This window comes from Melozone crissalis, unplaced genomic scaffold, assembly GCF_028551555.1.
Source record: "Melozone crissalis strain CALT ecotype California unplaced genomic scaffold, PUWL_Pcris_2 ptg000027l_1, whole genome shotgun sequence".
Taxonomy (NCBI): Eukaryota; Metazoa; Chordata; class Aves; order Passeriformes; family Passerellidae; genus Melozone; species Melozone crissalis.
In genome coordinates, this window is record NW_026535805.1 from 32,886,904 (window position 1) to 32,902,024 (window position 15,121).

A 15,121-nucleotide genomic window follows, 5' to 3' on the forward strand; every position below is an offset into this window, starting at 1 on the left:
CTGTGGGCAGCAGAGACCAGGCATAGCATGTCAGGGTGACTCTGCAGAGTAATTGTCATGCTTCACCAGCCTTCAGAACAAAGGCAAATGGTGCTGGGTCATTCTGCACCCGTGCTGGTGATCCGTGGCTTGCCTTGATCATTAGAGTTTGACACTTTTCACTGAACTGTGACAATGTTGGGGTTTTTTTGTGGATGTAAATTATAGAACTTCTAAGTAGTGATAAAATTGAGCTTTTGGTTTCTTTATGAATGCTAATTCACGGAGATGAGAATGTGAAAATTAATTCACAGAGATGGTTGGAAATAAACCAACATGTCTTACAATCTAGGTCTGTGAGCAACTCATTTTGATTTAAATTAAGCACCTAGGTGCAGAAGATCTACTCTTTAGTGTTACTCTTGTTTCATTGACCTATTTCACCATTGATTTAAATGGGGGAAGGATTCACCTTGTGATGTAGTTGTAATTGTAGTTATTACTACAAAAGAGAAATAAACGTACATGTCCAGTACCAATAGAGGGAACTCATGTTTTTTTCTGCAGAGCTTAAAAGCCTGTCTTATATTTCTTTACGTTTCTTGCATTCATAAGATAATTTTGACCCCATTGTGGTTTCATATCAAAAATCAAGGTCTTTTTTTGTATTAAAGGTAATAGGACTATGGGAAACATCAACAAATACAATGCCATACTATGTGCATTTTATTGTAAAACTAAAGGATTCAAACTTCATTGGCTGTCTTGGCTGATCTCAATAGTAGACAAAACTTTAAAATACATTATGGAGTGAATAGTTAAGAGCATAGAAAAAGCAAATAAATATAGAGAAAGGAGAACAGGTAGGATCTAGTAAAAATTTTAATATTTATCTTGTGCTTTTTATGAGAGGAATAACTTTTCAAGGCAAGAAAATGTTAATGTCGATAGGCATTTAGTCACGCTCCAGATTTGGCCCTGAAGGAGAAGTATTTGGCTAAACTGGAAAAATGGTTTTGAGCCAAGTGTTCTAAGGTGGACAGAACTTTAGCTGAGATGAGACAAGCAGACTGGCAGACAGGGAAAATGATGGAGTGAATGGAGTTACCCAGAGAGGAGCTCTGCAGCAGGATGCCTTGGAACTGCTCTGCTTATTGAATTCCCTTAGTGAAGCTGGACTGAGAGGAGCAGTCTGCCGATTGAAGTTAGGAATACCATCAACAGAGGCACTAGGACCTGAGGATATGTGTCATACAGTTGAAGGATGTGTGTCATACAGTCATACTGTGAGACTTGATGCCTGCATTAGACAGCAGAAGAAAGTGTAGTATACAAAATATAAAATGATGGATTTAAGCAGTAAATAAACTAATAGGAAGAACTTGTGGTAGAAGAATTTTCCGGGCAGTGGGGTACAAATGAATAGAAAAAAATACTGCAGTAACTGAGCAATGCTTAATAAAAGTAATTAATTCCTACACCCATGGAAGACAGTGGAATGGAGTCAATATGGCAGATAATACAATATATGATTATTAGAACTTCCAAAGACTCTGCTAAAGAAATATTAAATAGGCATATGTTTATTAAAGCATTTATTCATATAAAAATTTGTGTACAAACTATGACCAGTATTACTGTATTGTTTGTGTGTGGGTCACCTGGTTGTCATCTAAGAAGATCAAACAAAGGGTGTTTTCTGGATTCTGTTTATTAGGGTGTAACTGAATGAGAAAAGAAAATTAATGCTCTACTTACTGTTTTTCTTCTGTCCTTCCCAATGCTGCCTTTCCTGTCCCCAGGGGAAGTAGATTGTAAGGAGATGGGTGACTGTGTGCCAGGATCAGGATCTGCATCTACAGACTTGTGCCTTCCCGCGCTTGATTACCTCAGGAGATGTTCTCAGGTATGATGAACAATCTTACACAGGCACTAACCTGGCCTGGGAAATAATTCTAACCTGCAGGCTTTGCATCAGTCATTGGATGATTTGTATGAGCCCAACAGAGTCTGTAGTGACCCTGATGGTAATACCCTGCACTGCCAAGTGGACAGTGGGAATCTGAGGGAATATCATACCTTCCAGGCCAGTTAGCAGTGGGAAAACCGAGGAGGTAGAAAAAAACTCAGACCTAGGGAGCAAGTGAGAAAACGTGAATGTTCAAAACATCGTAGTAACATAATTCAAAGCTAAATTCATTCTTATTTAAACAGTTACCATAAACAGTGTTGTGAATGAAAAACCAAAAAAAACCAAAAAACAAGAAGTTGAGAATTCTTTTATTTTAAATACAAGAGGTTGCACCCTCTGAAATGCAGAAGCAGCTTATTTGTACCATGCAGACATACCTGAAGCTCAGGTCAAATCTCTAATAATTAGAATGCTGGCATGTTTCCTCTAATCTTCTTGCACACAGCATATATTATTATCCAGGGTTACCTGGACAATTTTTGTCTGATTTTATAATGTTATTTGTATTTCTGTAGCACCTGCAGGTCTTTTTGTTGGACTCAGGCCATGCTTTTCTGAGTACAGTACAAAAGCACAAGAAAGGATACTATCATTGCTGAAAGTACCTAATATCTAAATTCAGAGAGAAAGGGTAGATTCAGTATGCAGACTGAGAAAAGAAGGGAAGAATAAGGCAACTCACAATAGTAAACAGCAGACATACCAAACTCAACTTGCTGTCTTGTTCATCTAAAAAAATTAGTAAACATCCATGTATTTATCTAATGTATGTTCTGTCTATACACTATTTGTACCACATTGCTATTCCTCATCCTTACAAACTCCTGTTCACAGTGAGGGAGAAATATTTTCTCCTCCTTAGAAGCAGACATTTATATCTTCTTGTACCTTTTAACTTGCCATTAAAAGTAAAACAGGAATGACTAAAAAAAAATCTTGGCTGTATATTGCAAGTACATTATTTACTTAGAAAGAACTGATTAAATGCTGGTATTATCCCTGCAGTAGTATGGCTAACAGAGCTTTGTAGGCCATAGATGCAATCAGGGAATTGTAACCTTTACCCTTCACAAATGAGATGAGAGCACACTCCCATCTCAGAAATGTCTTATTTAAATTGCTGCTCTCCCTCTCTTTACCGACAACGTTTTACTTGTCAGTGAACGGAAGACTTCTGGCCTCTAATTGTGTTTGCATACCTTTTATTTTATTTTACAAACCTGTGTTTTATGTGATTGCTTTTACAAACTTTCCCATGGATATTTACCTCCTCTTTTTTTCTCTCTCCCCTCTTCTCCACCCTTCCAAGTTGTTAGCCAAAATCTATAAAATGCCCTTGAAACCCATCTTCCTCAGTGGCCGGCTGGTTAACTTGCCCCGAAGAGCGCAGGAACAGTCAGCCAGCAGTGAGGATGGGATTGAGTGCATCCTCTCTGACTTTGATGATGACACTGGTAAGTGCATTGAAAGTAGTAAATCCAGAACTAATCAATTGTTTCTTCTATGTGTTGCTGCAAATTTTGCCAACTGCTGAAAGCAAGAAGGAGGGAAAACTTCATCGTTTTATTGTTTCTTTGTTGGTTACACACACCCACATGTGCACACAGAGCTTGGAAGTTCAGGTCCTGTCACCTTCTTTGTGTAAAAGATACAGTTCATATGTAAGAAAAATATAACCCCTCTCTTAGGGCAAGATAACAATATTTTGATTTTGATTATCCTGAAATTCGTAATACAGGCATTGTGTATTTCTGAGAGCTAACATAAAACTACTTTCTAGCCCACATCTGAAGTAAAGGAGGGAAAATCTTTTAGAGTTGGTATTGGCAGGCATGCCTTTAACAGAAAAAAATACCAGTATTGAGTTACAGTCTACAAAGATAAAGAATAATTGTTTAAATCTTTCCAAACTTAGGCCCTGTGGTCTATTGAAATAAACAGTGAATTTCTGAAGTCCATAAAAAGCACTATGACCTCCAGAAAACACAAGCAGCATTTGTCTCCTGATTATTTGTATGGTTTATATGGGTTGTGCATTAATCAGGTGTTGGATGAAGTAGAACATACAGAGCCAAGCAGTAGAGGACTGCAGCCTTATGGCTTCTGGGCTCAGGAGACCTTCACAACAGTACAGCTGGTGAACGGACAGAAGACTCTTCAGCTAATTAAAGTTGAAAAGTGACATGTTTATTCAGCACACTGGGCACACTGGGAGGTAGTCCTCCAAACACATTGCAAATTTCCAAAACTGTAGCTTCTCCATATATCTACAAAAGCTCTGCATATTCATAAAGACACGCAGACACCTATACATATGCAGCACCTGCTCCCACTTGGTATTACAATGAGCTGAATGTTCATTTCAGCTGCGCAGTCATCTTCTTGAATTGGGTCAGTGGCCTTCTGAAGATGAAGTAAGGGGTCTTCCTCATGGTAAATTGTTCACCTTTATCTGGTTGCCAGGACTTTGTGACCTCTTGGTCATGGTCCAAACTCCCTCTCCTGGGCCCAATCATTGTTAGAAGCCAGCTGTATTTGTTTGTTCCTACCCTTTTACAATTCTTCATATATTCCCTGTGATTTCTAAGAGTACAGCTAAGTCAAATACAGGATATATTGTCTTTTCTTCAATTATCCCCATCTGATAATAATTGCTCTTTTCCTAATCTCCTTGTTAAGCCCTTAATCAAAATATATGGCCTTGATCTTACTAGCTACATTTCTAACTTAACCCCTTGATTCATTCCCCTGTTTCTCTGCAATGTTAGTAAATTCTTTTACTGATACACAGATTCTTCTTCCTTTAACCAAGTCGTGATAAGAATCTCTTAAAAACCACACCTACATTTTTGATAATGAAGTTAAGTTTGCCAGTGATTGTATCATCCTCAAATTCTAAACAATCATTACAACAGACAAAATCAAACTTATGCTAACTAAAATCAATAAAACAATAATTGGGTGAACTAAAGCATTAAGTATACCCATTGGTTTTGGTGACCATCCAGAAAGTACATCCCACTAATGGTGAGACATATCTTCCTCTAACATTTTAAAGACCCTCCTTATGGTCTCTGTGTCATGATGTATTGTAATTCAGATCTTCTTTCCCATAATTTTAATTTCTTCAAGAATTTCCTTTAGATCTTCATGTTTTGATAAATGTTTGACTAAAGTTAAATTCATTCCTGTAGGTACAGGTGATATTTTTTGCACAGTAATCTAATTTGCCTTTAGATACTGATGTGATACAGCAGGTGCCTGATAGGAGAAATCACATCCTTCAATTCTGGCGAAGTTACAAATGCACAGATTAAATTGTGTTTCACTTATGGTGAGCTTGTCTACCTCTAAAGTGGAACATGCTATTTTGAGGCATGCACGACCTTGACTTGTATATACAAGCAGGGTTGTCTGGTTGACTGAATGAACCTCAAAGTGACAAATGCTTTGTTCTGTATCCAGACAAGTATCTTGATCATTATTCATATTTCCTTCATGTATAAATCCTAATTGTCTTCTCGTGGCACATGACTCTATATTAATAGTCTGCCACTTCCCTTCAACCTTCTGTGTCCATGTTGTGTGTTCAGAAGGATACAGTACAGTTCCTTCATGATTCAAACTTAAAGCAACTGTTGGGTATATTAAACCCTCTGATGCATTATGTATAGTCAAAACAAAAGCAGTACTACACTTGTGACAGGATCATAGGTAAAATTGACCAAAACCCACCAAGACTGAAGTTCTCCTTCTAAGTCAGAAGAATTAACCCAAACAATTTTGCAGATCTTAGCAGGAAAGGTGCCTTCTCCTCTTTCCTTTATAACTGAGGCAGCCACTGATTCCGTCCATAATTGTGCTTGTACACACCTAAGAACTAAAGAAATATTCTCAGTAGCTGTACCCAAGGTGTTGATTATCAATTCATGGTCCCATTCTTCTATATTTTCCCATTCTGGCAGTATCTTGGACACTTTCCACTGGGTGGTACCTAAAGCTAATAAAGGAGATTGTAAAGGCTGTTGTGACTTAATTGTGTCACTACCAGCTGCAGTTAATTTGTTCATTAATACCTCTGAATATGTTGTATTCAAAACCCCCAGTCCTGTTCTTAATAATCCAGTCAAATCTCTTTTTCATCTGAGCATATATAGTATACACTTCTGTAACCAAGTGGTCTCATCCATAAAAGAGGTCTTAAAAAATGGGGTACACTCCAGTTTAATGGCAGAAGCATTTACCTGCATTGCCATTTCTACTTGCTTCAGGGGCCATTTTGGATTAAGCAGTAGCCTTTGGATTCCAGTCTTTTTAATAGCATATGGTCCAATTTTGGTAATTATAGGTCAAATTATCTCTTTTAGGATCTGAATGAGTGTAGTCTGAGTATGGGCAGTCTGTCTTGGTAGAGGCTAATTGGTTGTTCTGGTTGTTCTAATTGTATACTTCCAAGGAACAACACAGACTTGAGTTATATTATAGTCAATTCTGTGGTTCTTGTCTGCACATCCTTCTATTCTGAGTCTGAATTCAGGACAGTTGCTTAAGCATTTGTCACAACATTCAGGGCTAATCCAGATGAGTTCCATTGGTTCTTGGTAGAATTCGTGGAACCCATCCTGAACAAACGCATATTCACATCCCCAGACATTTCTCCCTTCCCAAACAGATGCATTTGTGACTCTCAGCATTTTTGACAGAGCCTTACGGGAGTAAGAGTCATAAGCTTTTCCTCGACAAGTGTGTATATCAGTTGCATTGTACGTACGTGGTACTGCATTAACTTCAGTCATGGTCATAGCTATGATCATGAAGGCCACAAATTTCCAGATTGTACTTGCCATTCTCTGAAACAAAGTCATTTTAAATACAAACTGGATTAACTTTTCTTCTTACAATGTACTTAGTTTCCCAAGTAAGCTTTTATTTCAGTTCATTACCACCCGGTGTAACTTTCCAAACACCTTCTGGATCCTTTTTCACTTGGGTGTGGTGGATCCAGGCATTCTGTTCTTTGTCCTTGATTGCAGTAAAAGTGGTGAGAAGCACTTGGAATGGTCCTTCCACTGTGGCTCTGCAAAAGAGTTGACATATACTTAGTCTCCAGGCTGTATGTCATGTACTGATCCGCCTAATTCCCTGCTCCAAATCCCAGCCACATGCTTCTCAATTTCTGAGTTGTTTGTTTAAGGCCATCATGTAGCTGTGTAGGGTTTCTTCCCCTGGTGGGGTTGGTGTTTCCTCTTGTACCCCCTATGGCCTTCCATATAATATCTCAAAAAGGACTTAATTTTTCTTTTGTCCTTGGTTTAGTCTGGATTCGCAGTAATACTAACGGAAGAGCCTGGGGCCAAGGTAATTTTGCTTCTTGCCATAGCCTTATAATTTGTTACATGATTAAATGATTCATTTTTTCCACTTGGACACTTGACTGGGGACGATATGGAGTATGGAGTTCCCAATATATGCCCAATTGGCAGCTAATTTGCTGTACAATTTTTGAAATGAAGTGTGGCCCTCTATCTGAAGATATTGTGGCTGGGACTCCAAAGCGTGTTATACTGTTATCTCCTGTAACAGTACTTTAGTTACCTCTTGCACCTTGGCAGTTCTGGAAGTAAAGGCTTCCAGCCATTCTGAAAAGGTATCTGTCAGTACCAATAAATATCGATACCCCCTTCCCTGGGAAGTTCTGAAAAATCAGTTTGCCACTGTTGCCCAGGCCCATAGCCTCTTCCAATTTGTCCAAGTTTTGATTTGGGAATATTTTTGGGGTTAGTTTGGAGGCAAAAGACTACATTATTTGGTCACTTGAATAACTGTACCTTGTAAATTTCTGGCTACAATCCTATCTTTTAAATAATTATACAAAATGTCTATTCCCCAGTGGGTTTTCTGATGCTCCTCTTTTAATAGTGACCATAACAAATAGGAGAGGACTACACATTTTCCTTTCCCTTCTTGTGTTATGGCCCATCTTTCCTGATTGTATTTCCCATTCTCAGTCTCAATAAGTCTCTTGTTATACTTTGTTGTACTTTGTTATACTTCTTGTTATACTTTGGCTCACCTTCTAGAAAAATTTGTCCATCTGGAATTAAAGCTGAGTGGGATACACTCTGGTTTCACTCAGATATGCTCAGAGCTCACTTTCTGGTGTGCCTTGATGTGCATGATAGCTACTTTCAGAGAGCTTTCCTTTTTTAAGCCTGACCTCCACAGGGGTTGTGTTCCTTGCCCTTCCTGATACACTAGAAGCCCATACCCCAGGCAATACCTGATCCATTATTTTCTTGTTAACCTTTTCTTCATCTTCAGTACCGGTCTTATGAATTGTTTCATTAATTGTAATATTAAACTCAACATTTCTACATACTGTTGTTCTTTAACCTCCAAAATAACCTCCCCATTTTTAAATATTATTTTTATTTCTAGCTGCTCCAACAAATCCCTACTCAACAGTGCCTTTGGAGTGCTGGGCATATCTGAAAATCTGTGAATTCCCTCTTGCTTTCCAAGTTTATATTTGAATGGTTTGCAAAATTATGCTTTTTCAGATTGACCAGTTGCCCTCTTTACCATAACACAATTGTCTATTATAGGTATTAAAGCTTTATTTAACATCAAATATGTTGCTCCCATGTCTACCAAAAACTCCATTTTCTTTCCTTTATTCCCTAGCTTGATTTTAACCAGAGGATCTACTAGAGTGAGACCCTCTCGTCCCCCTCAGTCTGCTTTGACCTGCACAACCACGCCTTCCCTTTGGGGTTTCCTCTTCTTTGTTAATCACCTTTTCTCTGTTCCAGACATTGGTTTTACCAGTGACCAATTTTCCTGCACACTGATCTTTCCCAAGCCGAGGCAGACCTTGTTTTGGTGGTCCTTTTCCACATCTCCCTTTTTCTCCTTCTCTCACTACTTCTACTAGTTTTCTCATCCCTTGTTTGTACCCTTCCTCTCCATTGCTAAAAACCCTCCATGCCTCTTCTAATAAGTTTTTTAAATTTCACCCCCTTGGCCTCTGGATCTTCTGAGGCTCATGCCTGATGTACCCTGTGGACTGTCTCAAAAGCAAATTTGCTAACTGTTGTATCCTGTCCTGAGAATCAGGATCTAAAGATGTATAATGACACATTGCCTTATGCAAGTGATCTAAAAATTCAGAAGGACTTTCAGAAGGATCTTGTTTCACTTTACATAGGGCCAGCCAGTTTATGGTTTTAGAGATTGCCCTCTCCATTCTTTTTATTATAAGGTCTCGATAATGTTCCAATTTTGCCAAATCTTCTGGTTTATTTGGATCCCATCATGGATCCTGGAGGGGAAAAAACTCCTTAACATCAAGTTGTGCTGTTCTACAAGCATCCTCTACTAAGTTGCCAGCTGTTTTCAAAATTAACTGCTTCTCTGTCTCAGTCAAAGCATCTAACAGTAATAGAATGTCAGCCCAATCTGGGTTGTGTTGTTTCATCATATATTTTAATTGTTTAGCCGTGCCTCTCGGATCGCTCCGGTAGTTCTTGGCAAGCCTTTCCCATGCCTCTAAATCAATAGTAGAAAACAGGATTTTAACTTACATCCTCCTTCCTTCAGGTCCTATTGCCGCCCATAAAGGTGCTTGTATTTTTTCTTTTGTTTATTTTCTGGTGGGGGATGCCATGGCACCGTTTGGGGAGGGCTCCTCATCTTCACTGTCGCTATAATGTAATGGAGGATATAACACTAATAATGGTTTATGTGATTCAATAATAAGTGGAGGAGCAGAGAGCTTAGCTTGTTTCTTTAGTGCTTCCTTTACTTGCTTCCTAGTCTGAAATGCTGTGGGGCTATGTGGGGAAGAAGGAACTGGAGTTGGAATTAGGGTCGCCAGTCCTTCCAGGTCTGCACCCACTCCTGATCACTCTTGTCTTTTAGGGGGAGGCCTAAACAGGTCAGCTAATTCCTGTTCTTGTGCCTCCTTATGATAAACTTCGTAAGGATGGGTTCAATGTTGATTTATTGAACAAGCACTGCAACATCGTTTGGGTTTCCCTCTATTTCCTCTATTTCTTCTCAAGGGCCAATATCAGGGGATCAGAGGAAGGTTTAATTCTGCAATCTCTCTGCCTCTCAGGATGATTCCAGAGAGTAAAGAACATATCAGCATATGTTACTTCCTACCATTTCTGTTCCCTTCTTAAAAATAACATCAGCTGCAATAAAATGTCACAGTCTAAGGTTCCAGCCGGTGGCCATCTAACAACTCCTTCTGGCCTATAAAGTGGTCACACCTGTTTACAAAATGGAATTAAATTCCTTTTATTTTCAGTTCCTCCACAGCCCACCAGTTCTTTCCAGTGTGCCAAAATACAACCCAAGGGACTAGCCTTAGAAATTTCTTTACTCTGGTTAGCTCCCATTTTTCTTTTCCCAGCACTTCTTTACTTTATGTAAACTCTATGTCTTCATTTGAAAGTCTTAATTTATAAAAATAGGCTGAGCACACTCAGTTCTAATTAATTCTGCTGGCTTCCCTAAATTACCTGAAGCCCCCTTCTTCAATGATTCAAACAGCCTGTTACCTTCGTGGCCCTCATGACCAGTTGCCAATAAAATCTTTATAGCTCTCTGAGTGGCCTTTGTCTCCTTAGAATAACGTGAATAAAAAAGTGTCTGTCTCAGTCTCCTCCACCTAAATGTCTGTCTGTACCACAGCTCTTCACACTGAATGCAGCAGAAACAAACCCAGGGTTCACAAGGGCAGCGCTTCGGACAAGCAACCTCTACCAAACTCGGTCTCCCCCAGTTTGTATTTTTCTTCATAGGACATCTTGGCTACTTATTTCTCACTCTCTCTACCTAAACTTTGCATCACAAAATCTTGCAGTCTTTTCCCAGATTTCTTCTCACACAACCCAATCTTCAGGTGCTAAGTGTGACTTCAGACACACCAACTTTAAAATCTCTGGTTCAAAATCAGCTCGATTAAGGCATTATTTCCACTGACCCAGGGCACATTCACTTTACTGCCCTGCAGAATATCACTAATATCATCCTACACAAATATTGTATTGCAGTAACACCCACGCACAATGCTGACCTCTAAATGAACCAGGGGCTGCAGGGAAATGTCCGCAGAGGCAAACTATTCCATGTATCCCTTCATGAAGTTCTAAACTCTCTACTGTAGGAAATTCCCAATCTAAAGACACTAAATGGCCCCCAGAAGTCTTATATAGTCCTTCTAGGTAAATCCTTCCCATTCATTTCTTCTACCTATTCCATGATTCACCAGAGTAAGAAATTCCCATGGATCAAGTCCGAACCACTGTGTGAGAGGGATTCCTTTAATTCTCCTAGCCATGGTTAAAACAGACAGGCCACATGTATACACACTTCACTGTGCACACTCACCACACCTCCCCTTTTCCCTTCTCAGGGGAAAAATGTACCAAAACTGCACACAAATCTCAAAACTACACCAGCACTCTACACAGGCTTCTCTAGCCCTAGGTCTCAGTTGACCTTCTGCCCATAAATTGTCCTTGTCTGCCCCTCGGCAGAAATAATAGCAGCCTTCTACACAAATTCCACACTGTAATTAATCTTACACAAAATATTGCTCTCACTACAGGCAGGAATTCCACAAACACAACTCCGTATCATATATCAGAACTAAACCATGAGGGTTGTCCTCCCAACTCATTTTGCACTGTTCCAAATATTCTTCAAAAATACCTAAATTCTCGGGATGACCTTTTCCACAGACTAAATTCACTATCTCACATTCAGTATGTGCTCCCTCCCAGTTATAGTACTGTGGGAATTCTGATTCTGGGAAATATCTGGAGCACACGGGTCTCCACCTGTAAAATATACAATGCCACCTTCTATGACACCTCTTGCAATGAAGAAGGACACAAGCCTAGTGCTACCCAGGTACCCAGTAGAAAATTGTCAGATTACACAAAAAGCAAGGAGTTACTCCTGGTCTTCTCTACCTCCACAGATTTCTGATGTAATCTTCTGCTGGGGGTAACTCCCAATCAAAAGCTAAATAACAGTTCGTTCAGCTTGAATATCTTCCCCTAAAAACACCCTTTCTGTCTTTCTATCCTGCAATTTATAACAGCCCAATCTCCTCCTATAGCCAAGAACTCATCTGGTACAAGCCCAAGCACCTTAAAGAATGCCTCTCTGGACAGTTGAGCCCTTGCAGTTTGAGCCCAAGCTTTGCCAGCCACTCTAACAATTTATTAAAAATAAACATCACAGTAAATACAAAAACCAAAACATCAACTAAAAAAACCAACTAGTTGCTAGTATAACTTTTGACACAAGATAACAGTGTTGTCTTAGAAATGAGCTAGTTACCAGCTCATTGCAACTATACCTTTTGACACAAGATAGTATTACCTCAAAAATGCACAATATCCTTCAAAAGTAGTGACAACTATGATTTCCAATAACAAGAATCAAAAATCACATATTTCATCAAACACACACACACACACAGAGTCAAAAATAGCAGTAAATAAAAGAATAGCAACAATACACAGGAATTTGCCCACTTCACCCCCAGAACTGCTAGTGGGTCCCCTTGACACGGCAAATTACCCTTTAGCCAGCAACCAAATCCTTCAATGCACACAGGGCTTCCCCCTGTGACTTACCAACTGCCCCCTCAGCCACGTGTACATACAATTTAGAGATTAATTTCTGTAATTATAAACATACCCTTTGTCCGTAATGCCAGCAGTTTTGTCTGTCCCCACAATGAGCAGACAGGGAGTGAAGGTCTCTCCAGGAATATCCCAGTGGCTCCAGGAATATCCCAGTGGCACCTAGAGGTGTCCACAGCCCGGCCTGGTCTCGCAGTAAATGGAGGAGTCCTGCTGCAGTTGCCAAAATGATGCATGGACAGAAGACTCTTCAGCTAATTAAAGTTGAAAAGTGACATGTTTATTCATCACGCTGGGCACACTTGGAGGTAGTCCTCCAAAGATGTGTGGATTTCCAAAACTGTAGCTTCTCCATATATCTACAAAAGCTCTGCATATTCATAAAGACACGCAGACACCTATACATATGCATCACCTGCTCCCACTTGGTATTACAATGAGCTGAATGTTCATTACGGCTGCGCAGTCATCTTCTTGAATTGGGTCAGTGGGCTTTGAAATGGGTCAGTGGGCTTCAGAAGATGAAGTAAGGGGTCTTCCTCATGGTAAATTGTTCACCTTTATCTGGTTGCCAGGACTTTGTGACCTCTTGGTCATGGTCCAAACTCTCTCTCCTGGGCCCAATCATTGTTAGAAGCCAGCTGTATTTGTTGTTCTTACCCTTTTATAATACTTCATGTGTTCCCTGTCATTTCTAAGAATACATCCAAGTCAAATACATGATACATTGTCTTCGCTTCAATTATCCCCATCTGGTAATAATTACTCTTTTCCTAATCTCCTTGTTAAGCCCCTAATCAAAATATATGGCCTTCATCTTACTAGCTACATTTCTAACTTAACCCCTTGCTTCACAGTCACTTCTGAATATGTAGACTATTCAACTGTTCCAACCAGGCTGCCTCTGTAAACAGTCAGCTGCAATCTGGCAGAAAGCAGGCTGACTCCAGTGCATTTCATTCATGTGCCTCACCAGACTGGCCCTTGGTACCACCTTTATCTAGACTCTTCGTCCAGATGGAATGTCCTGTTCCTGTTACCCTGGATAAAGGAGAGAAAAGTTGCTCTCTGAAACCAGAAAGTCACAAGCACTAGTTTTTCACAAAACAGCCATTTACTTCTTCCTGTGCTGGGCTTGGTTTGGTTTCTCTCTCTCAGGGGATTTTAGGATATTCAGCTGGGAAGTAGGAGACCCAAGTCATTGAAGCCTCTGCTTTGAATCAGACTTGGAACTTGACCTGGGGTCTCCTCACCTCAGCTGCCTACTGTTCTGAAGTGACTCTGCCAGTCAGTCTCTTGCTGTAAACAGAAATACCACCCTGCAGCAAATAAACCTTTTGGTTCTTGTCAGAGCTATGGCCTGAAACTGTGACTCAGTTTGTTGTTTACATAGCAAGGGTATTAGAATGTTGCCAGGCAAACTGACTTTACAAGGACACAAGGCAGTCCTCACCTGGCACTCCAGTGCTCAAAGTCAGCAGCAGTATGAGGCAAAATGTTTTAACCTACTTTGGAATATTTGCACAATATTTTCATACTGTACTTGATTTTATGCTGGACTCTTCAGGACGGTGTTTTAGAGATACGCAGTTCTCCCAGACTGGAAAACATCCATATTTCACTCTGAGTCATTTATGCTGTTTCCTTATTCAGAAGGATCATTAAAGTCCAGCTGACTCAAAACAGGGCACAACACTGTCCTCTGAAAGTGAATAAATAAATCCTCAACCTAGTTACAAAGTAATAATTTCACTGCTTTTTCCTTGTTTCTCAGGAAGATTCTTGCAGTCAGCAAGCTCAGTGAATCTTAAAAAAAGTTCCCTCCTGTATTGCTTTTAGAACATAATTAGCTAGCAAGCATCATTAAGATACAGACTACATTAGCATAGCTACCACTGGCAGAGAACAGAAACTTATTAGTGAACCAAAGTAAAATCCATTTTAGCCTAATAAACCCTTAGCCTTTTAAGGTGACTTAAGAGCATAATGTGTAAGATCCTTCTAGTTGTTCATGTAATCATGAGGAACTAGCAGATACTTAAGGGATCTGTGAAAAATTAAAGAGCAGCAATTCCTAACCATCTTCAAAATTTTATTGATTACTAGTTGTATCCTATAATATTTTAGGGGATACCTGCTTGCCAGTGTAGATGAGAGCTCACCTATATACTATCTGCTCTTCTAGCAGTTGTCCAGCTCTGTGACCTCCTTAACATCTAAAGATGACATGTGAGGCAGCCTGACCATACCTCATGAGACATTTTTACTCTTCAGTCCTGAGTACCAAATAGAGCCAGTTAAATTATGGCTAGTCTCCTAAGGAGTCCTACTTTAAAGCATAACCTAAGAGAGTACAATCTATTCTGGGCAGCATTTGCAATGGTAATGAGATAAGGTTTTGTTTATTTATTATTTTGGGATGTTTTACACAAGGTTAAAGAGACTGAGCTAATAGGAATAGTAAAGTATGACCAGAACAAGGTGTGTATTGATGAGGAAGGAT

The 15,121-nt window shown here is 39.7% G+C and overlaps 1 protein-coding gene across 2 annotated transcripts in view; it reads left to right on the forward strand.

The window, feature by feature from the left end:
- ARFGEF3 (ARFGEF family member 3) overlaps positions 1-15,121 on the forward strand; it is a 91,325-nt gene that overhangs the window by 63,540 nt on the left and 12,664 nt on the right. For both annotated transcript variants that reach the window (XM_054280642.1, XM_054280643.1), the window contains 2 exons: positions 1,782-1,885; positions 3,261-3,405. In XM_054280642.1, coding sequence (XP_054136617.1) covers positions 1,782-1,885; positions 3,261-3,405 — 249 coding nt within the window. The remainder of the gene's footprint in view (positions 1-1,781; positions 1,886-3,260; positions 3,406-15,121) is intronic.